Source organism: Ailuropoda melanoleuca, chromosome 11 (assembly GCF_002007445.2).
Source record: "Ailuropoda melanoleuca isolate Jingjing chromosome 11, ASM200744v2, whole genome shotgun sequence".
Taxonomy (NCBI): Eukaryota; Metazoa; Chordata; class Mammalia; order Carnivora; family Ursidae; genus Ailuropoda; species Ailuropoda melanoleuca.
In genome coordinates this window covers 99,865,190-99,891,469 of record NC_048228.1, presented here as the reverse complement: position 1 = coordinate 99,891,469, position 26,280 = coordinate 99,865,190, and the positions used below count along the sequence as shown (strand labels likewise).

At 36.0% G+C, this 26,280-nt stretch overlaps 1 protein-coding gene across 7 annotated transcripts in view; it reads left to right on the top strand.

The window, feature by feature from the left end:
* Positions 1 to 21,997, top strand: part of CPEB2 (cytoplasmic polyadenylation element binding protein 2) — a 68,523-nt gene extending 46,526 nt beyond the window's left edge. For all 7 annotated transcript variants that reach the window (XM_034672103.1, XM_034672108.1, XM_034672106.1 and 4 more), the window contains 6 exons: positions 3,262 to 3,432; positions 4,605 to 4,694; positions 9,519 to 9,637; positions 9,917 to 10,031; positions 12,469 to 12,650; positions 18,000 to 21,997. In XM_034672103.1, coding sequence (XP_034527994.1) covers positions 3,262 to 3,432; positions 4,605 to 4,694; positions 9,519 to 9,637; positions 9,917 to 10,031; positions 12,469 to 12,650; positions 18,000 to 18,227 — 905 coding nt within the window. In that variant the 3' untranslated portion in view covers positions 18,228 to 21,997. The remainder of the gene's footprint in view (positions 1 to 3,261; positions 3,433 to 4,604; positions 4,695 to 9,518; positions 9,638 to 9,916; positions 10,032 to 12,468; positions 12,651 to 17,999) is intronic.
* Positions 21,998 to 26,280: the final 4,283 nt, after the last annotated feature.

Below are 26,280 nucleotides of genomic sequence, written 5' to 3'. Positions count from 1 at the left end.
CTGTTTTTGGTGTTAAAAACTTAAAATTCTTACTTCCAGCTTCTAGCTAGCTACATACAGTTTAACAAGTAGCCCCCTTCTCACCCCAACCCCAGTTCTCCGCAGGCCATCACATTTCACGTTGTCTTTGTTTATATCACTTGTATCATTAAGAGTCATATTTTTCAAGATGATTTATTAATGACTTCTTAATGTTGAATATTACTTGTATATGGTAAGGTACATGCTATAGATTCTATGTATTGTCTCCTCATCCAAAAAAAAACACCTTATATTCCATCTTGAAAGAAAAACAGTTTCTCTGCATTTTTATTTTCCCTTTTTCCTCTCTAATAAACTTCTAAAGAATCATCTTCTTTTGATGTCTTTATAAAACTCTACATGCAGCATGACTCCCATCCAACTTTACTAAAATTGCTTACCTTCAAAGATCATGCATGTCCTCAAACAGTTGTCATTTTTTAAAATGATTATCTTAACGTCTCACACTGTTATTTCATGGCTCCTTTCTTTTTTTTTTTTTAATTTATCACATTTTTCTTTGGCAGTGTGTTACAATAATAATTTTGGCTTTGTGCTTTTCTTACCACTGCTTTCTTGAGCTCCTTGAATGTTCCATTACTTCTTTATAAGTTTCTCAAGGAGCTGCCTCATCATTTCTCCGTGGAGTTGTCTTCAGTGATATTACAAAGAACCTTCAAGTGTCATTTCTGTAAAGTTGACTGTCTTCTCAAAAATGTGGCTTATTTACCTTCTCCACTCCATTTGCAACCTCCTGCCTTAAATTAATCCTGAACATCCTCTCTGCCTATGCAGTTTGACATACCTACCCTTTTTTTTTCTTTCAAGGTTTTATTTAAATTCCAGGTTCTGAACATATAGTGTAAGATTGGTTTTGGATGTAGAATTTAATGATCCATCACTTACATACAACACCCGGTGCAACACCCAGTGCTTATCACGACAGTGCACTCCTTAATCCCCATCACCTATTTCACCCATCCCCTGCCTACCTCCCCTTCATCAGCTTTCAGTTAGTTCTCTGTAGTTAAGAGTCTGTTTCTTGGTTTGACTCTCTTTTTCCCCCCGGTTCATCTGTTTTGTTTCTTAAATTCCACATATGAGTGAAATCATATGGTATTTGTCTTTCACTGACTTATTTTGCTTAGCATTATACTCTCTCGCTCCATCCACATTGTTGCAGTTGGCAAGATTTCATTATTTTTGATGGCTGAGTAATATTCCATTGCGCGTATATATATCACATCTTTGTCCATTCATCAGTTGATGGACATTTGGGTTCTTTCCATGATTTGGCTAATTATTGATAATTCTACAAACATCAGGATGCATGTATCCCTTTGAATCAGTGTTTTTGTATCCTTTGGGCAATACTTAGTAGTGCAGTGCTGGCTCATAAGGTAGCTCTATTTTTAACTTTTTGAGGAACCTCCATACTGTTTTCCAGAGTGGCTGCACCCACTTGCATTCCCACCAACAGTGTAAGAAGGTTCCCTTTTCTCTGCATCCTTGCCAACACCTGTTGTTTCTTGAGTTGTTAATTTTAGCCATTCTAACTGGTGTGAAGTGATAATCTCATTGTAGCTTTGGTTTGCATTTCCCTGATGATGAGTGATGATGAGTAACTTTTCATATGTCTGTTAGCCAGCTCTATGTTCTCTTTGGAAAAATGTCTGTTCAGGTCTTCTGCCAATTTTTTAACTGGATTGTTTTTTGTGTGTCCAGTTTTACAAGTTCTTTACATATTTTGGATACTAACCCTTTATCAGATATGTCAGTGTCATTTGCAAATGTCTCCTCCCATTCCAAAGGTTACCTTTTAGTTTTGCTGATTGTTTCCTTCCACATCTACCCTTTTTTATACCATTTTTGGTCTTTATTGTCTTTATATTTACTTAATGATTCTTATTATTCATGTTCTAATACTTTCTTTTAGCTCATCCTCCCCATTTTTCTGTTTTGTTTCCCAGATATCTACTCTTCACTGCTATAGCTATAGTTATCTCCCCTGTCCATCCTTCCTGATCTGTTCATTTCTAGTCACCTAACCACATTTGCCATAAGCCTTCCCAAAGCACCAGTAAAGTTATCTTGCTTGAACCCCCATATCCAGTTTTTTGTTTGTTTTAATCACATATTAAGTAAAACATCTCCTTTAGCCTGACGTTGAAGGCTAAGTATTCTGACGAGCCTCAAAGCTGTTTTTATTACTTGTACTCTCATTTCCAACATGTAGTAGTCAATTTTGACTGCTCCCTATTTCTTAAATAAATTCATGTTTTCCTCTTTTATGTTTCTCCTTCCACTTGGAAAATTTACTCAAAACCATGTTCTAATAAATATTTTTACTTAGAAATATCTTACCCTCTCTAATGCACTGAGTAAATACCACTAGCTGTCCCTTTTTACCACAGTTGGGGATTTAAGAAATTACCCATTTATTAGCCAGACTATTCCCTTCCTCCAACAAACTTCCTCTGAAGTACTTTGAAGCTTCCTTATGGGTATGTGCCATAGTTATATGTATAGATCTTATCTTTTCTAAATGTACATTCCCTGAGAGCAGGGGACTATATTTTATTAGGTCATTTTATTTTTTTGATCCCCATGGAGTCTAGCATCAGGATTGCTGCAGAGAATTATACAGGATGTGCCCTGGACAGAGGGTGCACCCCTGAAGGGTGGGATCAGATGGGGACCACAGTCCTAGAGGGGATGCCTTTTTCTGTTTTGCACATGTGCAGAAGCCCTGTCTACCCTTTTATATAATTGTCACATGTGTAATCAATTAATTCAAAACCTTGTATGCAAGTCTTACTTGTTGCCTTTGTCCTTACTTACTGTGGTCTGCAAGTGGCTTTTTATTATGTGCTCTTATCTATTTAGTCTGTGCCATTTCCCCTTTGCTACCAGTTTCTCAAAGGTTTCTCCTGTTATACATCCAGTTTCAACTGTCCCCATACATCAGATTCTTGCTGCTTTCCATAAAAAATTGAAGTGATATAGTGTTTGCAGTATAATTGTTATCATATGATTACATTTATTTCCAAGTCATTCTTCAGACTGCTTCTCTTTTGAATCCAGGTTATTAAAACCATAAACTATCTGAATTTCCCTTATTTTTCAATTCCTGTGTCACCTTCATGTTTTAAGCCTTTGAATTTGTCATTGCTATTTAATGCCTGATTTTATCATTTCCTTATATCTGAGATTCAAGTTATATTTGTTTTTATATTTTAGGTCGTTCTTCCCTCTTTCCAATAGATGATGGTCTGCTTGATGATGGTCATAACGATCAAGTTGGTGTTTTAAATTCACCCACATGTTACTCAGCTCATCAAAATGGAGAACGAATAGAACGCTTCTCTCGAAAAGTTTTTGTTGGTGGTCTTCCTCCAGATATTGATGAAGGTACTGTGATAATTTGAGTTTAAAACAAACAAACAAAACCCTAAAATACAATGTGAATGGGGGTATGGAATTTTTTACCTCGAGATTTTCGAGGTCAGAATGGATATCCATCTCTGTTAAAATATTTTGTCACACGTTGAAATACGAAGTAAGAAGTAATTGAACAGTTTAAAGATTTTTTTCTTTATATGTTAAAATGTGTATTGTTACTATATTTTTTTGTAAATAAGATTATCATACAAAAAGTTTTTCTAAAAAATCTTAAAATCTTTTGTATTACCATAAGACAACACACACAAAATAAAATGATAGTCAAAAGTTTAATTTGGTTAAGGGTAAATAGGCTGTTAGAAACAGGTAAGAAAGAGGTAATAAAACCCAAAAGAGTAATGGAAACAGAACATAAACAGGAAATTCAGGTTATGCAAAGGCTAAACAGATGTAAAAACAATCATGTGTAATAATAACAAAAGAAAATAATTCAAGGTAAAGATTAAAAATACTGAAACTGTCTAATGTTTGTGCAGTTCTGGGAAATCTGCCACTCTTATTCACAACTAAGAGGATATTGCTACACTTTGAGAAATTTTTCAATTATGATTCAAATATACATAAAACTGTTTTAAGTGTTAATTAGTATAATAAGGTTTTCATGTAATGAAATGACCTAGAGCATATCATTGGGTTTGACCTGTATTTGTTTCAGTGAAGCTACCTCGTGTGTGTGTCAGACCTTAGTATATTTTGAGTGTGATAATTCTACATGTCTTGTTCTAGCAGACCTCTTCTTCCCCAATGAGATTTTACTTACCAAGCAGTAATCATCTCTTTATTTAACTTAATATGATGTTGGCATGTTTTTCAAGCCAGTAATATTTATGGTTTGTTACACTATTAATCCATTAGTATCTACACAATGTTATATAAAATTTTAAAACACTGAATTGATTGCTCTGGCCAATGTGCTACTTAAAAGTAAATTTATTTTGACTGAAATAGCTATTTATTTCATATATTCTTTTAGTAAGGATATTAGAAGTGTTTTGAGTTTTCATATTCTATTTATCTTAGGGTACTTGGTACTTTTAAATTTTAATCCTTAACATAATTTTTTTTTTTCAAAATGAACCATTAAAACTAATTCCTAATGTGTATTATTGTACTTTTTTAAGACGAAATAACTGCTAGCTTCAGAAGATTTGGGCCTTTGGTAGTAGATTGGCCTCATAAAGCCGAAAGCAAGTCCTATTTTCCACCAAAAGGTAAGAGGTTTTTATTGTTAATATTTTCTAGGGAATCAGTTTTCTGAGAGCAAATAAGACAATATCAATTACTTTGTGTTTTCTTTTCTTTTAGAATTGCATATCGTCACACCTTTATATAAAAACTAATAGAATAATTTGTAAAGGCTGGTGACATGCAAAGTGAGGAAGAATGGGCCTGAGGACTATCATAGTTTCACTTTAAGCCAGTCAGGAACCATTAGACACTGCCATGCTTTCTCTATAATGATTTGACAATGATTTGTTTTGAGGTTTTTTTTTTTTTCTTTTCTGTTTGAAGCATCCTTCTAAGTAACTGGGATACAGACATATAAAGAAGTGTCCCTCTAGGCAGTGAAATTAAGATCTATTTGAAGTGAGAGAAAAATATAAACACATGAATAGTATAAATATTGCAAGATTTACTTAAGTGCTCCAAACAGTAGCAGATAACAACAAAGCAATATTTATTCTGTGGGTGAATTTAGCTAGAGGAGAAAGTGACTGGTCCAAACCCCCATTATATAAAGAGATCTGATCTGAAGAAGATACCTAGTTGTGCTAGTAACTTATTGCTAGGATGCTATTGTGTCTTGTCACCATAGCACAAGAATCACAAATCACATTATCATTTATGTGAGCAAAGCAAGGCCACCATTAGTGAGGAGAGGAAATAAGTACCCCTTGGCCACAATGAGCAGGGGAGGTGAGTGGAGAGAATTAAACATGAATCCAGTCAGCTTGTTAATGGGAGATTCTCTGAAGTGAATAAAAAGAAAGGCGGGAGATTGAAAAACTAAGACTTTTCTTTGAACATCATTGAAATAAAATTTTAGAAAAACAAAAACCCTATTATTCTCATGGCTGAGTGAATTTTCAAACCTGGAAAAAAGACTCCAATAGATCTATTAAATGGTCTGATTTGGGCTCTGGGAAGAAAACGCATTAGAATAGTTACTGGCATACAAAAACTAATTAAAAGGTTTCTGGTAATGAATTATATGGGATATCTCACTTTTTTGTCACTCAGAATTCTAGAACCTCCATTACCAGTTCATGTAGATTTTTAGAGAAATGGAAAAATGCAGCGGTTTTTGTTTTATACCTTTTATCTTATACTTACGGAACCAAGAACATCTTTTGAGCAGGGATTCTGAATCCCAGGTCTCTATGAGAATCTGATTAAAGCCCTGGACCTTTCTCCGTGTACTCTAAATTTTCACCCAGGTTTGGAGTTTACTGGACTTGGAGTCCTGATACTTAGTTTAGAGAGAAAATTAGTTCCATATAGATGTAGACATTCATTTGTTCGTCTGAGTTTTAATCTGTTGTTGAGTTTTAATTTGCTGCTGAATTTTAAGTTGAGTTTTAATCTGTTGTCCATTGTTTCACTCTCTTGGCCTTTTATAAAGTTTTTTGAGTGTTCAATAAAAATGCCAATTAGTTTCTAATATTCCTGCCTAAGTTACCAGTACCCTGGCCCACTTCAGAAATGTGACTAGTCTGTCCATAACTCTGGCTCTCTCCAGTTTTTCTCCCCTGGTACAGCTAGAATAATCTCTCTGAAAACTCATCTGATAGTGCTGTCCCTTGACCATCTACTTAAAACCCTTCAGTGGTTTCTGAGAGTTAGAATAAAGGCAAAAATGTGTTTGCTTTGCCCAGCCTCACTGTCTCTCTGGTTTCTTCTCCCACTGTTGCTTCTTGTTCCCTTCTGGTTCCAAAAACTGCCCTTGTTCTCTCCTGCCTTAGGACTCTTACATATGATATTCTCTCTCTCCCTGAAGGCCCTCCTCATGTGTCTTCATCTGCAGACCTCCATTTGTCTCAGTTTGAACATTGGTTGCTCACAGAATACTTTTCAGGACCCGCCTAAGGGTTCACACACTCTTGTGGGCTCTCCTAGCATTACGCTGCTCTTTCATAGCACTTGTCACAGCTACGATGTTACATTTTTACAACTCTATAAATCTGTGATGATTTTGCTAATATCCAGTTCTTCCCATAGTCTGTAAGACTCTGCCTTCACTCATCTTTGTATTCTTGGTAATGCATAGAATAATAATTGACTAACACATGATACAAACAGTTATAAATACTACAGGATAGAGAAGTTCCTTTGACCTGAAGTAGGTGGGAAAGGCTTTACTGAGAAGTTCTGGTGAAATCTGAAGGTATTGTGTAATCTAGATAGACATAAAGGAGTTGAGCAGACTTCCAGGCAGGAATTGAAATACAGTTTTAGAAAGGAATGAGAATTGGTTTGTGTGGAGACAGGTATACATCTTTTGCCTAAGCCTCTTGTTCTTAGGATGATGGACTCTGAGCCTAGAAAGATGTGTTGGCACAAATTTAATCAAACAGAATGATTGCTTTCTTTGTTGCTCTTGTTGCCATTGTTGTTGTCATTGTGGTTTTTGTGGTGATGGTTAGTTTATTTTCTCGAACTGAAAATAAAACAAAAAGACCTCAAAAAAGTTGCACGGGCAAATCATAGTTTTTGATATACTTATAGTTAATTGTCCTTGCCAAAGACCAGTGTTTCCAAACTGTGTTCTTTCAACCAGTTTTGTCATTGTTGTAATTCGTTTTCCGTGGTTTGGAAACACTGGTACAGAAAACATCCAGTTAGTGAAGCTGCCTTGTAATTAAGGCAGCGACATGAGCCCTTGGTTATGGAGCCATACATGTATGTATGTTTCCTTTACAGTGAATGAGGTTCACCCTATATGAGTATTAGCTTGCTGTATAATATGTTTTTGATAAGAGTATTTTAATATTTAATGGTTTGCCTTAGCTAGATCATAATTTACCTGCCACGTTGCTTAATTAGTTTTGTGATACAAATATTTCTTCCCTAATAATCACAGAAATCATTAAGCAATATTAAGAATATTGAATATAGGGGCGCCTGGGTGGCACAGCGGTTGGGCGTCTGCCTTCGGCTCAGGGCATGATCCCGGCGTTATCGGATCGAGCCCCACATCAGGCTCCTCCGCTATGAGCCTGCTTCTTCCTCTCCCACTCCCCTGCTTGTGTTCCCTCTCTCGCTGGCTGTCTCTATCTCTGTCGAATAAATAAATAAAATCTTTAAAAAAAAAAAAAAAAGAATATTGAATATAGAGGTGCCTAGGTGGCTCAGTTGGTTAAGCGGTCTGCCTTTGGGTCATGATCTCACGGGTCATGATCCCACATTTCTTGGATTCAAACCCCATGTCAGGCTCCCTGCGGCTTGGGTCCAAGCAGGGAGCCTACTTCTCCCTCTGCCTCTCCTCCTGCTCGTGCTTTCTCTCTCTTTCTCTCAAATAAATAAAATCTTAAAGAAAAAAAAAAAGAATATTGAATGTAAAGTATTACTTTAAAAGTAAGCTAAATTAAAATGTTAATATCAAAAATTAATATCACAAATCTTAACATTAAAAATACTGAATTTAAAATCCTCTCAATTATTACAAAACAGTTATAACTCTCATATCCTTAACTTGTATCAAATTAAAGCCTTCATTTAAAACCAGTCTTCATTTTTTATTTTTTCAAGCGTATTTAAATTATTTCTAGCAGTTGGAAACGTCTATGATGTGATTTTTAATCTTGCATAATCATACCTTTGGAAGTTTCTATTGCATAGGTTGGCTTGATGGCTTATATATGCAATCAGGCATTACAGTTTTAAAATGAAGCAGTTTTGTGTCACATCAGACCTTTGTGGCAATTACAGCCATTGTTGGCAATGAAGCTATGTGTTTTGATTTCTACATAAAACATGACTTCACATTTACCATTGTCTAATGGCATAGATAGATGTGCATGGCCTGTTTGATGACTTCTTCATATTAGAACCAGATTACAGTTCTCTAGGCTTGTTTGCGTAGAAATCTCATCAAGGAAAGGGGATATTTTTGGTCAGTTATCAGCTTCTAGAAAAATCACCTAATGGTGAACTTGCAGTGTAAATTTTGATACGTTCTTTTTATAATCAAGTCAATTCTGCTTAAAGATTGAGGATCTGTTACCACAAAGAAAGGAAGAAGGGTGTATTTCCCAAGGTACAGGCATCAAAGCAAGAGTTTGGGTCCAAAGTCCAAACACAGTCTCCAGGCTATTTGAAAGGAGTGTTCCACTGCTCATCCCAGTTTGAGAGTTTGATTTTAAGGTTCTGACCCATGCTGGAGGACCGATTTCACTCCAGCCTCCTTAAGGTAGTTTTCTTAGTACAATTTTGAAGTTGTTGTCATGCTGACTGTGGTTATTTCCCCCTCCTTATGGAAATTCTTGGGCCTTTCCAAGTGTGGTCTAGCCCAAAGTGTGCATGAGAAAGTGTCTTACCCTGAAGACATTTCTAGGAATCTTCTGCTCCTGATATGTTCAAGGGGTTAATCCTGACAAGTTCTTGGAGAAAACAGTATCTTAGGAGACCTTGGGGGCTCTCCTGGGTTTGAAATTACTCCACCAAGTGCTTGCTCATGTGACTGACTTGGGGCAAGGCATTTAACTGCTGGATACCTGAGGTTTTTCTTCTGTAAAATGGGAATGATGTCTTATAGACTTTTCGTGGGAATCAAATGAAATAATTTATGTAAAGCTCTTAGCACAGTATTGGATAGTAAGCACTCTATATAATATAGCTAATTAATGAGAATCTGTTTTTGTGTGTATTCCATAGGATACTGTGTTCTCTTATAGAAAATCTTAACGGTTCTGGTTCTATCTGATAGTTTTAATTTTTTTTTCTTTTCCAAAAGCATGTATTTTCTAAATAGTACTGAAATTTGGGGTGAAATCTCTTACTTTGCCATATTGCCTCATTTTTAATGGTTATTACAGGCTATGCATTCCTTCTCTTTCAAGAAGAGAGCTCAGTTCAGGCACTAATTGATGCTTGTATTGAAGAAGATGGAAAACTCTATTTGTGTGTTTCCAGCCCCACCATCAAGGACAAACCAGTAAGTAACTACTATGTGAACTTTAGGCTACAAATACGAGTTTTCCAAAAACTGGTTTGAAGCAATTATTAATGATAAAAAAAAAGTTAAAATACCACGCTAAGAGTTCAGTTTTTAAAAATCTGGATAACTTACAGTATCTAGATAAAAATAATAATTCGTTTTCAAATCCAGCTGTACAAAATTTTGAAAAATAACAGGACCACTGTTAACTGGCACAAAGCAGCATAAGCTGTCAAGGAAATAAGACCCATTACAGTGATGTGATTTTCTTCATAGGTTCAGATCCGTCCTTGGAACTTAAGTGATAGTGATTTTGTGATGGATGGTTCCCAGCCTTTGGATCCTCGAAAAACAATTTTTGTTGGAGGTGTCCCTAGGCCATTAAGGGCTGGTAAGTAGAATGTTAACAAATGTTGCTTCTTTAAAAAAAATTAAATATTAATTAATTCAGTAAACTTTTGGGAGCTATTATGTACCTGGTACTATTGGGCGGGCAAGGAACAGATTCCTTATGCTCCAAGAGTAGTTCACTACAGAATTCTGAGAAGCATTCTTAAAACCATCAAGTAAGTGGAGAAGTGGACACTCATCTATCAAAATTAATAGTTAACTCCAAGCAGACTCTATAAGAAGAATCCAAATACTTCTTACTTGTTAAGTATAATTCTCTAAAATACAAGAATTTTGGGTCTATTTTATGTGGGCTGATTCTGATATTTGAAGAAGTATGGGATTTTTTTTTACTAGTGCTTTGATAAGTAATAAACTTCTGTTCATCAGTAACCAGGAACCAGAGATTTACCAGAAATGTCATCTAGAAACATAATTACAGACCTAAATGCCCACCGTACGAGCATGTTTTATGATTCCATGTGTCCTATGAAGTGTCTTAGTGCCTTCCACCACCAAGAACATCCTGTTCCAGTCAGTATAGGAGATATATGTTAAAAGAACCATTCACACATGTAAATACTTACAGAACATAACTGCTACAAAGAAGGACTGTAGAGAAGAGAAGAGCATCAAGGGAATGTGGTGTAGTCTGATATTTAGAGATACTTGTATTTGAGCTGACACATAGCAGAAGGAATAGAGTTGAGGTGGCAGGAGGGTTGTGAGGAGTGTGTTTCAGACAAAGGGAAGAGCATATTCAAAGATCTTTAGTGGAGAGAAGCATAGGGCATTGGAAGAACTGAAAGAAATCCAGAGTGGCTAACTAGGGGTATAAGAAGTGAGGGGAGAGACACAAAAAGGCATTGAAAAAGTGAATAGGAGTCCGATCATACAAGTCTGATAAGCTAATTTGGTATTTATCCTCAGAGCAAGGGGAAATCAGTGAAGAGTTTTAATAAGTGTAGCTAATGACGTGTTTTGGGGGCAGTTGGGTTGAGAGTAGATATGGGTAGATCATTTTAGGACCCCATTCTTGCAGGACAGGAGAAAGATAGCATGAGCTTGGATTGGAGGTAGCAGTAGTGAGAGAGTGAAGTAAACACATGTCACAGACAATTTATGAGGTAAACTCAAAAGGCTGAATCTCAGCTTTCAGTCTTAAGCCACTACATAGATAGTGGTGCCTTCTACTGAGATAAAGAACACTGGAGAAGGAAGATTGTGATCTTGGTTTTGAAAGCAAGTTTGTGGTACCATTGTGAGCTCCTCAGTAGAAATTTTAGTTAAGCCATTTATATCTGATATCTAGGAATTACTCTTGCTACTGTTTTGAAAATAAATTTTGAGGGGCCTTGCTCCTATTTTGACAGTAAATCAGAAGCAAAGAGTTAAGGCTATTGTCACAGTCCAGATGAAAAATAATGAGAGTTTGGAACAGGATGTTAGTTGATGGAGGTGAGGAGATTGGATTTTAGATAGGTCTGGAAAATCAGGTTCATAGGATTTGCATGTATTGTGGGGGAAACAAAATAGAGTCAGCTGAGTCAGCAAAAACTCAGTGGCACGGATTCAGTGGGATGGTGGAAGATCAGGAGTGCCTTTTCACACTAAGTGATGAAGGTCTGTCAATGTCAATATGAGTTGTCCAGGACAACTCCAGTTGACCATCTCCTGGTGGTTGCATAGTAGATGAGTTTGGAGTCCCGAGAAGAGGCCCGGGCTGGAGATAGGAATTTAGGAGCTGAAAACAGATAGTATTTAAAGCCATGACATGGGATGAAGTCACCATAGCCACAAGTATAGAGAGAAATCCACGGACTGAAACTTAGAGTATTCTGATGTTGAAAAGTCAAGGAATTGAAGAAGAACCAGCAAGGAAGACTAAGAAGGAATTGTGAGGTCAGATGGAAATTAGTAGAAAAATGTGTCCTGAAAGCCAGATAGAGAAAGTGGAGATTAACTATATCCAGTGCTGGTTCCAGATAGATTGACCATTGTACTTGACAGTGGCATGAGCAATTAAAGTGGAGTCATGGGGCAAAAGTCTGGTTATAAAGGTTGAACAAGGAATGGGAAGAGAGGAATGAGGCAGTAGAAGAAAAAAATTTTAACAATTTGGCTGTAAAAGGGAGAACATAGAAATTAAGCAGCCATGGAGAGGGAGAAAAATAGAATTAAGAGTTTTGTGTTTTTTTTTAAGATTGGGAATGATCCGGTGTAGAGGGAAAAACTGATGATACAGGAAGGAGAGAGGAAAATTGCCAAGTAATTCTGTAGTGAGAGCAGATTGAGTCCAGTATGCAGGTGAAAGGATTGGATTTAGAAAACAGCATAAAACCATTTATCCTATTGACTTTTTCTTTTTAAAAAAACGTACTTGAAAATGATTTACTGTGTTCTCTCACATTTGATGTGAATTTCTTTTCCTTTTCAAGTGGAACTTGCTATGATCATGGACCGGCTGTATGGTGGAGTTTGTTATGCAGGAATTGATACAGATCCTGAGTTAAAATACCCAAAAGGTGCTGGTCGAGTTGCTTTCTCCAATCAGCAGAGCTATATTGCTGCCATCAGTGCTCGGTTTGTTCAGCTTCAGCATGGGGATATTGATAAACGCGTAAGTTGCATATTGGGAAAGCATTTAACATCCTATATAATACGGTGCTGATCCAAAGCTTACTACCCTACTGACTTAATAATATAATTCAAACACTTTATTTTTTTATACATCTTTAACTCTTAGAGTTAAAGAGTATTATATCAAAATATCACTGAAATGTAAAATTATTGAACATACTTTGAACTTTATTTTCTTTTTCTTAAGATTTATTTATTTATTTGTCGGGGGGGCAGGCAGAGGGAGAGGCAGGTTCCCCACTGAGCTGGGGGCCCAATGTGGGGCTCAGTCCGGGGACCCTGGGATCATGCCCTGAGCCGAAGGCAGACGCCTAACCCACTGAACCACCCAGGCATCCCCATACTTTGAACTTTAGATACAATATACGAAATATAAATGTCATTGTAAATTCATGTCAAATTGTGGGGTTTGTTTTTTGTTTTGTTGAATCTACCAGTACGGTCTCAATACCTTTCTAACCACAGAGGCAGAGCTTGTTTTAAGAGCTTGTACCCTGGGTGCACCTGGGTAGCTCAGTTGGTTAAGCGTCTGCCATCAGCTCAGGTCACTGTCCCAGGGTCCTGGGATTGAGCCCCTCATCAGACTCCCTGCCTAGTGGGAGTCTGCTTCTCTTTCTCAAATAAATTAAATCTTAAAAAACAGAAAAAAAAAAAAAAAAAAACTTGTACCCTGGANAAAAAAAGCTTGTACCCTGGAGCGCCAGCATGCCCAGGATGCCATTTTCACCACGTGCTCTGTAATCCTCAAGAAGTTAACCCTCAGTATGCCTCTTTTTTCCCATTTATCAAGTGGAAAGCAATAATAGTATCTCTTTCAAAGTTATTTTAAGGATTAAATGAATTTTCATATGTAGAAGCATTTAGAGTTTGGCACTGAGTGTTAAAGTGTTTTTATCTTTTATCATTAAATTTAAAATAAAAATACACTGTGTATATTTCCCTAAGTATACAAAATAATAAATATACAAAAAAATTAAACACACAAAATAATTATCCTAAACTTTAAAACATTTACTCTTTAGTAGCATTGTTCAGGTAATCACAATAAGAACTCTTTAGGAAGTCCTATGAATGTCAACTAAAAGCCACCCCATTGAATAATTCCTAGTACTGCTTACCATCTAGAATAGGGAAAAGGACTGACTCAAACTCAGTTGTTCATTTGCAAATCTATTTCATACTGAAATATGCTCATAATTCCTATATACAGCTAAGCAGTGTTCTAAAATAATTATGTTTGCATTTTAGTATGGATGAGATATGCTAAGAATAAGAGGTAATTTAACTTTTTTTAATACCCAAATTAGTAGATATAACTTAAGTCTGTATTTTCCCAGTGTAACGGTTTCTTGAAGTTTCTTCTCTGAGGCTGTCTGTATATATTAAAAGACTATTTTGGAGGCAGGGGAGATGGTTAAGGAATATGGATTGACTAGACCATGGACTCTAAAAGTAGTCATCAGTTGAATTACCAAGCCATCCGTTTAGAAAAAAAAAAAAAGTACAGCATAGCTTCAGTTCATACATGCAGAGTGATTTTTTTTTTTAAAGATTTTATTTATTTATTCAACAGAGATAGAGACAGCCAGTGAGAGAGGGAACACAAGCAGGGGGAGTGGGAGAGGAAGAAGCAGGCTCATAGCAGAGGAGCCTGATGTGGGGCTCGATCCCATAACGCCGGGATCACGCCCTGAGCTGAAAGCAGACGCTTAACTGCTGTGCCACCCAGGCGCCCCCAGAGTGATTTTTTTGCATTGTTACTTAAAATGTTGAAAAACACACTGTACACACACACAAAATCTGAGTGGAAGGTCTCTGCTTTAATTCCAAGTGCAGGGAAATATATTGAACTGGAATTCCTCTAATCCAATGATTTTCACCCTCAGCTACAGAATAAAGTCACCTGGGAATTTAGAAAAATCTTAACATCTGGTTCCCCCATCCCCCAACCCCCAAAGATTTTGTTGTAATTGGTTGGCGGCCGCAGGAATTTGTAAAGCTCCTAGGTGAGTCTGAGGTGTGGCCTTGCTTTAGACCATGTGTCTAGTCTAACCCTGACTTTTGCAAAGAAGTGATCCAGTCAACTGAGGAGGTTACCTACATTGTACATAATTATAGTTATTTAACATGCAGGAGCACAGGGAAAAAATTGTTGCAGTGTCCTACCTCATCCTTGTTTCCAAAATGATAGTGAAGGACCAATTATTTGGGGCAGAGTATTGATCCCTAAAGAGCAACTCAGATGCAGAGCAAGTGAATTGAGAAACACATGCATGCCTTCTTAAAAAGGCAATTGAAATGCCTGAGAGAAAAGTTTTTTTTTTAAGATACGTGCTGCTTAAGGTATATTTTGAATTTTATCTGAAATAGTTTGAGAGATGTCTGGCTGGTTCATTTGGTAGAGCATGCGACTCTTGATCTTGGGCTTACAAGTTTGAACCCCACGTTGGGTATAGAGATTACTTAAAAACAAAATCTTTAAAAAAAAAAAAAATTTGAGCCTTCAGTGTTTTGTAAGTCACGAGTATTGCTCACACACACACACACACACACACACACACAAAACCCATTAATCTTATACCTTCCATGTCTCTAGTATGAATGTAGTCATTAACCATAACAACAGATTAATTTTAAATTTATAACTGATAACCCAAAGATTTGGGGAGGATTAAAATTGTTCATTCACCTTACCCTTTTGGCTCATGAACACTTTAAGGTTTAATTCCTATCTCCCCAAAAGCTGGGAAGCATCGTCACCATGAAAGTGTAATTCATTGTAATTTTGGTATGTTATTCCATGAGTAATACTACTCATTATGCCTTCTGATACTGAAGAGAGTTGTGTTACAGTTCAAGTTGGATAATTAAATATGAATTATTTTGTTAGTTATGAATCCAGGCGACAAAGTACTACAGATAGGTTCTCCGAAGTAAAATAGGGAAGGGCATCATAATAGAAAATAAGAATATGTACAAAATTGATGAAACTCCAACTCCTTTTCACACATACAAGAGTTAATTTTTAGAGTTATTAGTCAGAAATAATCAGAATATGCAAGAATCATAAGTTTGAGATCCAGTTTTCTATCTTTAAAGTCTGCAATTTTGAAGGTAATTAGATTAGCTTCATAAAATAATATCTAGAAGTTTGAAATACAAATAATTGAAATCATTGCATTTTGAAATCTTGTTCAACAGTTTTACATTAAGTAACTCCCAAGCACCAAGAATTTTATGAGGTATTATGGAAACTAAGTAAACCAGGCAGAAACTCTGTCTTTAATTACAGTAAAGACAAGAGATATAATCATGAGAAAGAAACTCAGAAAGCATATGTAAATGTACCACATTTTTTCAGATACAGTTGCTACTTTGTGCTAGATATTCTGCTAGATCCTGGGTGCTAAGTATGGAGTAGACGCTTTCTCTGTGCTCATTTTGTTTATCATCTAGTAAAATGAAATCCAGTAATTCTCATGCCACTTTGAGATATTCTTTGGTAATTTCTGTAATTATAGTTATTATATAATATTATAACAATACTATATATAGCTATATATAGTTATATAATATTATAATGAAGGTAATGAATCAGAAATAGCAGCCTGGCAATCAAGATAGGATCCATAAAGGAAAATGTTGAAAAATAAAGATTGAGCATAAAAATTTTAGACTGCGTGTCAGAGATCTTTTTAAAAACCAAAGGTCAATGGAAAAAGATTAAAAATCCTTAACTGGCAAAGAGGATTCATTTAAAAAAGCAAAACAAAACAAAAAACCTCCAGCAGGAAAATATGCAAAAGATACAGACTGTTCAGAAAAGCAAAATGTTCAGTGTACATAAAATGTTTATCCAACCCTAATCACTGAAATGCAAATATAAACAACTTGATTCCATTACCTTTCTGTCAAATGTTTTATAGTCCTTTTCATCAACTTTTACGTTTTTCCCTGTTTGTTGTTGCTGTTGTGACAAATAATCCTTCAGAAAATACCCTTATATGCTCATTTTCTGCACACATGGAAATATTAATTCATTCAGAATAGAAATTGTTGGCTTGGTTGTTTTTTTTGTTTTTTTTTTTTTTAAGATTTTATTTATTTATTTGACAGAGATAGAGACAGCCAGCTAGAGAGGGAACACAGCAGGGGGAGCGGGAGAGGAAGAAGCAGGCTCATAGCGGAGGAGCCTGATGTGGGGCTCGATCCCATAACGCGCGGATCACGCCCTGAGCCGAAGGCAGACGCTTAACGGCTGTGCCACCCAGGCGCCCCTGGCTTGTTATTTTTTACCTTGGGCAAACACTGCTTTACCTCTAACCAAACCCTTTAAACACTCAGTGTTCCCTCCTCTTCTCAGGAAAAGCTGAGGTCTTAGGCTGCCTGGCACCATTCAGTCAGACAAAGGCAGTAGCCCTCCATTCGTAGTTATTATTAGCAGGCACACTGACTTACAGAGTCTCTGCTGTGTGCCAAGCACTGCCTTGAATGCTTTCACCTGCATAATCCAATCCTCACAGCTCTGTGAAGCAGGTTCTAGGCTTCTTCTTACTTTACAGACGTGGAAACTGAGGTTTAAAAGGCTTAGCTCTCACAGCTGACCAGGAGTCTGAGGTCTTCTCCTGGTTCAGGCCTTCTTAGTGGGCCTTTGACTTTATATCTCATAAATTCACAGAAGTCTAGACATGCCGTTAGCCACAGTTCTGGTGTGTGCGTACCAAGTAGTTACAAGCAGGGTATGTACAGAAGTGTTGCCATAATCAGCAGTGGTTTGGGGTTGGGTTGTCTCTCAGGTGCTACTGGAATGAAGGGGAAAACGTGTGAAAACCATTTGTCTTCCATGCCCTTCTCTTTTCACTCACAATCACCCCACCCTCAAAATATTAACACACAGGTGTTTTAAAGACGTTACTTCATGGAAGGTGAGGGTAGAATGTTTTACGAATCAGTTAAATGTGTAGTTTTTTAAAGTATTTTCTGCCTTTGAAAAATATAGTAAATACCACTCAGTTTATAGTCCTCTGAAGAAAACATATCAAAACAAAATTACCAAACTAAAACTAAATGCTCATTTAATCACGTGATCACTTATGAACATGAAACATCTTAGAAAAAGATGATTAGTGCCAGAACAAAGTGACTTCGTTGTTGGTTTTTGTTTTTTGTTTTTTAACCTACTACTTGGTAAAGCTATTTCCCTGGGGAACTGCCTATTTCTCAACGTTTAATGCTGGTCCTTTTCTGGAGAACACTTGAACATTTTAAATTTACTAAAATGATTTTTGAAGCAGACTAAATGGGAGACTGTTTTTTTCTCTCTTTCCAGGTGGAGGTAAAGCCATATGTGCTAGATGACCAGATGTGTGATGAATGCCAGGGCGCACGCTGTGGTGGAAAATTTGCTCCCTTTTTCTGTGCCAATGTCACTTGCCTGCAGTATTACTGTGAGTTTTGTTGGGCAAATATCCACTCCCGTGCAGGACGTGAGTTCCATAAGCCATTGGTAAAGGAAGGTGCTGATCGCCCACGTCAGATCCACTTCCGCTGGAACTAAGAATAGCACACCGGCCTCTGTGTAACAAGGAAAGAAAGGGTGCATGTGGCTTACTGTGTCTGAAGACGCGACATGCGGAAGAAATAAGTGCATTCTTCTGCTTTCACCCCGGCTACCAATACATGCATCTTTATCAGCAGCCAAAACACTACAAGCCTCTTGTTTTTCACCAAAACCCTACATCTCAGGCTTACTAATTTTTGTGATATTTTCATGTTAAAATAAAATGTTTTTTTGTATTTTCTCCAAGTTATTTTTATATGTAAAGTTAAAATTAGATATGAGAATGTTTTGCGTAGGGGCAAACAGTCTGCTGCTATATAGTGGGTGAAGCGTGCACTTATTTCTAAACGTGGGTTTTTAACTTCAAGATCTGCCCCAGTAATTTACCAAAGGTAGCAAAATAATAGTGAAGATGGAATATGTCTGCTACAAATGCTTATTTTTATTGTTGCTATTTTCAGTGTATACATAAACTAAAAATTAGGGTTGATTTTTTTGCTCTCCATTTTGACTTGCAAGAAATAATACCTCAAGATAATCTGATTTATTAGCTATTTTTAAACATTTTTAATCACAAGCTGTATTAGCTTTGCTGCTATATAGGTGTTATGTGTAAATGCCACCTATTAATACGGGATTGAAAACGTTAGAGACACACTGCATTGCAGATAAAATGCAGGCAGCACAATATGGCCTAAACTGCCATAGTTTTAGAATGTGAAAAAAAAATGCATGTTTACTTACCTGTATACACCTTATGCATGCACTAGAATTATTAACTAACAAGAGGTGAGGTATTGCAAATGTTCAAAAAAGCTCTCTTGAATCTAGGTAGCATGACAAATTATAAAATTTGTTTAAAAAAAGCAAACTTGCATGCATTATTGTGACTTCAAGTTAAAAAATTTGTCCTACATGTGTACAATATGCAAATTAGTTTTAGATTAGAGAGTGCAGCCATTTTGTGATCTGGTCGGTAGTGGAATTCGATTTTATGCAGACTGGATGTAATATTTGTAATCCCTGTGCAATTTTGTGATGTGCGGTTCTAATGTGCAGTGATATAGTATAGATAAAAGATTGAATAAAAGAAAAATACTAGAATTTTAAAGAAGGTTGATTTTAGCCCCTTTGATAGTTCACGGTTAAGACATCCTTTATAAACCAAAGATGGCCAGCACACTGCTAACCAGTCACCAAATGTAAGACCCACAGGAAGCCCATATCTAAACAAATGAACTTTATAGAAGAATGCAAAACTTTAGTAAACCTAAGTAAAGTCAAAATGGAGATGGGGAAATATACAGATGGCTAGTTGCATAAAATTCAATTTTACCTTAAAGACAATGGTGAAATCTGGCTTAAACTTGCTTACGTGTTTGACCTACGTATATTGGGGTCTTCTGTCTAAACTGGGGTCACTGTTGCATGGAACATTGTTCTTAACGGTTAAGAATTGCTTTTTTTTTAGATTTTGATGAAGGAATTTTGGTAATGACTTTGCTTGCAGTTTTTTTGAGAAAGTGGCATGGAAACATGCAATAGTTAATGAGTTTCTCTTGGTACTGAACACTATTAGAATATCATTCGTGATATTTTTTCTCTTTAGAGCATTTTTAATGCAACTAGCCCCTATATTTTAATGTAAAAGTTACTCTGCAATCTAAGCAAAGCACCCAACAATGGTAGATGTTTTTTAAAAATGCAGAACTAAGGTTCTTGACTCTAAAGAGAGAAAATTACAAGGGTGTTGCCTTATTGCAACCCCTTGGGACAATCCTTCACGTGAGCAAAGTGTTGATCTTAATATTGGTTGTCTCTGGTGTGCTTTTTTGTACTGTAAAAATATGTGGTTCATGTCTAACTCTGCTGTTTTATTGTGGTTGTGGTTCAAGTTTTTAATGTTTAAAGTTGATGCTGTTTTCAGAAGAGCTTTTTACTAATTTATTTGTCGATGTTCCCTATTTGTTACTTAACCATGATCCTCCAGATTTTTGGAGTATTCTTTTCTAACCTTAACCCTGCCAACCTTGATCCATTTGACATTTGTTATGCACTATTTTTATATCTCTGTGAGAGATTTTTCCAACAGTCAGCTATTTTATGGCACACTTTTTTTGACTGATGACATCTCCTTTGCTATACCTCAATTTTTGGAATTTAGAAAAGAAATCAGTAGTTTTGCAATGTTAATTATTTAGATATTTAATTTCGCAGATTTTTTAACTTTATTTTCATAATTTCTGCTTAATGTTTAAAATTGAAGAGCCTTTTCATGTATTAAATAATGAACACTAAAATAAATTATATGATGAAAATAATTGGAGATGTTGAAAATCACTTTCCCTTCTTAAACAGAAATAAATATTGGGAATGAAGGGAAATGAAACAGAACCCCCTTTTCGCCACGGGTAAAAATGGCAGAAATGTATGGTTTGTTTTACCTTCATTTCTGTTACAGTTAAAGCTTGTCAGTCTAATCTTTTGTTCTTTCCCCACCTCACCCCTACCTCTTTTTTTTTTTTTTTTTTTTTTTGCCTTTTATGTACTACATTCTTATTTTCTAACTGTTAAACACTGTATTGGAGTTTTTTTTAATTTACAGATCATATTTATTTTACTATTTTTGTAGAAAATTATTAATTTTGATTGTATTTTTGTATTTTCAAAGCTTCTTTACTTGTGTTCCCTAAATGTTCATATTGCTGCCCAAAAGTATGACTGTGGAGGAAAAAAAAAAACTTTAAAAATCCACACTTTTTGTTAAGAAGGAAACATTTAGCATTTATATATTTGTGTATGGAAAACACTTGATATTTATCCCTGTTGCATCTGGCTGCACAGAGCCTCTCCTCAAAGATGCTACAAAACTTGAATATAACACATTTTGGAAGGCTGACTAACCTCGATTCTGTGTTGTGATGTGCAATACTGTTTCTAATGTTTGTATAAAAAAAAAAATAACAGTGTAAACCTTTTTAATGCAAATTTATTTTTTTCATTGCATATTTTGCAGATTTTATCCACAGTGTCATTTTTTACTGTCAGAAAAGATACCCCTTTTGTCATTGCAACTATTTTTTAAATCCAGAAATCTTTGTACTGATGTAAATGATTGTAGTTATTTTGGATAGTGTTTTGCTAACAAAAGGAGAGACTTTTTTCATGCATATTTCTATTTTGTTTTTTTGGGTTTTATTTTATTTTAATAGTAGTAAAATACTTGGAATAATTTTTCATATTCTTGTCATTAATATTATTTTGTATTTTTATGTGGAAATATATAATTTTATGACACTAATTGCTAAAGTTTATTTTATGTTGAATTATTTTTGGAGCTGAAATCTTTGTAATATTAAAGCAACTAGTTTCTAATTCCCAGTTTCTGTATAGAATCGCACAAGTGGTTTATGGAGTGTTTGGATTGTAATTATAAATGGTTCTTTGATATGCAAATTAATATTTTCAGTTGATTTTATTTTATATTCCTAATGGGGTGTTAAAGCCGTTTTTTATTTTTTTCTAAATAAAAAGAGAACCCATGCTTTTATGGACACTACGTAAACGCCTTCAGCTTAAATTTTTTCGTTAAAATATTTTAGTTTATTTTAATGTTATCTTCCAGATGTCTAAATCTCCAGTCTGTCTGTTGTACTGGTAATTTAACTCTGTAATGGAATAGTTTGCTGCCAACTATTTATATTAAGTAATTTTTAAATATTTGTAATATTGTTGACTGACTAATAAACTATTAAGTTATTGGCATAGTTGTGGAATCTTATTCTTCAGATCTACAAAAATATTCATCGACGCCACTAAACTTATTTAGGGAGCTTTGTGACATGAATATATCATATTCAGCCCAGGGCCCTCTGAAGGTCAGTGTCAGGACTGGGAGGGAATCTTGGACACCAGTAGCCCAGTTCAGGATTTTGACCCCAGACACCCCTGGCATCAGTTCTCCTCTCCACCCTCACCCTTAGCCCGCACATATATTCCCTAGAAATTCTAGTGTGATGCTGCAGTCATCCCAGATCATCAGTGTTACACCATATTTAAACTGATGCTGCATTTAAAAAATGAAACCCTGTTGATCATTTTGCTGTAAGTGCACAGTTTCCAGGATGCTTCTTTGGTCTGGTTGGAAGTCGCTTGTCATTTTTCTACTTTTTTCAGCACAGCCCATCAGTTCAGCAATGGCCACATTATTGACAAAAAAGAATAGGTATAGGGTAAGTTCTTCATCCTACTGATGGCTAAAACAGCTCTTCTTTTAACTTTAACAAAGCTAGAACTCTTAAACTGGTGTGTGGGCATGGGGGGGGTCATTGCTTTTTTAGAAAATATTTTAAAAATCACTGATCGTAGTCAATTTTTTTGCTTTACCTTTGTGGACATAGGTATTCCAGAAAGGGAAAAACTTAGTATCTCCTCATACTCTACGAGACATCACAGAAACTCCTTAAACGGGCTAATCTTGATATTAGCAGCACCTCAGAGCCTGTCACTGTCACCCATGTCCTCCAAGCAAATCATGCATCCCTGCACACCCGCATCTTGGCATATGCTGGAATCTTCCTTTTGCCCAATAAATCTTCCATAACAAAAATGAGAGCCTCTTCTGCATTCTGGCCTTTTTTAAGACTTAGCAGGAATTTCTCATTGTCTTCACTCCCCAGCTGCTGACCTGAAGATTATTTATCTTCCTGTGCCCTTCATCCCCTTGTTATTTAAGAAAAGAATAAATTTTGAATACTTAACAAATGTTGGACACTAACAATGCTGGATCCTTGATTGCCAGGCCATTTTATAGCCCTGTAGGTGAAAAATCAGGTTAATTCAAACTCAGTATAAAATAGACCAGAGTAAATATGTATTGAGGGCAAAGGGAAAGACTGATGAAGTGATTTCATGTCTTTGAAATGATTTTACTTAAGAATTTCTCATAGTTAGCATTTGGAATTTTTGTATGAACAAAGAATTAAAAATTCATAACTGAGCACTCACAAACCATTTCTCAGAAAATTACTTGAAGATCTATTCCACCAAAAAGAATGAATAAGAGCAAAATATCCCAGCAACAGGAAAATATGTGATACTGTGATTTATAATATATATTTGGTCTGTGTTCCGTTTCTGGCACAGACCTCCTAAAATCGTTGGAATTTCCTAGGTGTTAAGAGTGATAAAATGAGGTCTAGATTTTTGTAACAAACCCCTTTCAGTCACACACGAGTTGGTTAAGGAGGGTGACTTTTGGAAAGCACCCAAGGGTTGGGAACCAGCCATGTGATTGGAGGGTAGAACTTTCAGTTCCACCTGTTCAGCCACCTCCTGGAAGGAGCCTGAGGTTGGAGATTGAATCAATCACCAATGGCCAGTGATTTAATCCATCACTCCAAATCATGAAACTTCCATAAAACCCCAAAAAGACAGGGTTCGGGGAACTGCCAGGTTGGTGACCATGTGCAAATTTGGGGACAGTAGTTCAGTTCAGAGAGGGAATGGCAGCTCCACACCCTTTCCCCATATTTCGCCCTAAGCATCTCTTCCATCTGGCTGTAACTAGGTTATAACCTTTCATAATAAACCCGTAATTAATCAAACGCAAAGAGGAGGTTGTTGGACCTCCAATCTACCTGTAGCCAGTCAGCCAGAAGCACAGGTGACAGCCTGGACTTTGATGTCTGAAATGGAGGAGGGTGCAGTCCTGTAGCACCGAATCCTTAATCTGTGGCATCTGATGCTATCTCCAAGCAGATAGTGTTTGACTTGGGTTGAACTGTAGGACATCCTTCAGGAGTCAGAGAATTGCTTGGTGGTTTGTTGGGAAAAACATATAATTGGTGTCAGAATTGCAACATGGGATACTAGATGCTCATGTGGGTAGAGACACCAGTCTAATTTATAGCTGGGAAATAAAATGTGGCCAAAAAGCTTACCACAATTCGTAAATAAGTCCAAATAGTAGAGACATGATTTAAAACATGATATCAAGATAATACTAAAAGTCAAGGTAATTTAAGCAAAACAGAGAAAACCCTAGATGAACATTTGAAACGATGACAAAGGTCTTGTTTAGAGTGGAGGAGGATAGATTATAGATGTTGATTAATTTATTGTAATTAATTATTGTAAATAGGAAATTATTTCTCAAATTACAATATGTAATACATATATATTTTTAAAAGTCAAATACATAAATCATGAAAAGGATAACATATTGCCCCCAATACTTGTTCACCCCCAGTACTCAGTCCTGAGAGGCAAACACTTTAAACTCCAGGTGTTAACACTTTACAATATCATGTTATTTACCTCCTTAGATCTAAGAAGCTGCTCCTTTTTCAGTTTAAAGCTTTGTTGACCTAGATAGATAGATGATAGATGATAGATAGATGATAGATAGATGATAGATAGATGATAGATGATAGATAGATGATAGATAGATAGATGATAGATAGATGATAGATGATAGATGATAGATAGATGATAGATAGATGACAGATAGATGATAGATAGATGATAGATAGATGATAGATGATAGATAGATAGATAGATGATAGATGATAGATAGATGACAGATAAATAGATGATAGATAGATAGATGATAGATAGATATATGATAGATAGATAGATGATAGATAGATGATAAATAGATGATAGATGATAGATAGATAGATAGATGATAGATGATAGATAGATAGATGATAGATAGATAGATAGATGATAGATAGATGATAGATAGATAGATGATAGATTGATAGATGATGATAGATAGATAGATAGATAGAAAAAAAAAATAATGACCTCCTGAAATGTGCATTATTTTGTTTCCAGACACGCACCCTTCATGTACCTAACACATACACTCAAACTGTTCATTTTGTGAATAATTTGTCACGTTATTACTTGCACAATTTTCTATAGGTTTCATACCTCCTAAAATGGGCAAGAAAGCACTGCTTGCTTCATAGAAAGGACGAGAGAGAGAGGATCACAGGGAGAAAGGTAAAAACAGAATCAGAAAGTGAGTTTCTATAGTAACTGAATTCCAGATCTATAGGATTTTTTTTTAAATCTTCTTATGAAATGTAATGCACACGTGGAAAATGAATTAAGCATGAATTGGCACTATGAATAATTTTTAAAACTCTTATCAAGAAAATAGAAAATCGGTGAAAGCAGGGACTCACACAGGTATTTGTACACTCATGTTCATTGCAGCATTATTCACAATAGTGAAAGAGTGGAAAAAAGCCCAAGTGTCCACTGATGGATGGATGGGTAAGCAAAATGTGGTAGATACATACAGTGGAATATCATTCAGCTTGAAAAGGCAGGAACTTCTTAAATGTGCTACAACATGGATGAATCTTGAAGGCAGTATTATGCTAAGTTAAATAACCAGTCGCAAAGGACAAAGACTTTATGATTTCATCAGATGAGGTACCCAGAGTAGTCAAATTCATAGAGACAGAAGTAGAATGAATGGTGATAGCCAGGGGCTGGGGACAGACGGAAGTGGGAGTTAACTGCTTCCTGAGTACAGAGGGTCAGCTGGGGATGATGAAAAAAGTTCTACAGATGGATAATGGTGATGGTTGCACAGCAGAGCGGATGTGCTTAATGTGGCTGAATTGTACACTTAAAAATGGTTAAGATGGTACATGCTGTGCTATGTATATTTTACTACAATGAAAGAAAATATTAAGAGAAAGAAAATTGACAGTATCCAGAAAACTTGTGTCTTCTCAGGCATAACCATCCTTCCCATCCTCTCCGAAGCAAACTCTTTCCAAGCTTTCATATCTCTGTTTAGTTTTACCACCCAAGCATGAATTCCAAAACAGTATCGTTTTTTAAGTCTTAATAAAGGGAATCAAAACTATATATTTATGTGTCTTCTTTTGCTCTACATTATTTTGCATAAAATACACCTGTGTTGCCTGTAGCTGCCATTCATTTTCACTGTCAGATAGTATCTTTTTATTTTTTTTTTTTTAGAGAGGGAGGGGAGAATCAGAAGAAAAGGGGAGAGAGAGAACCT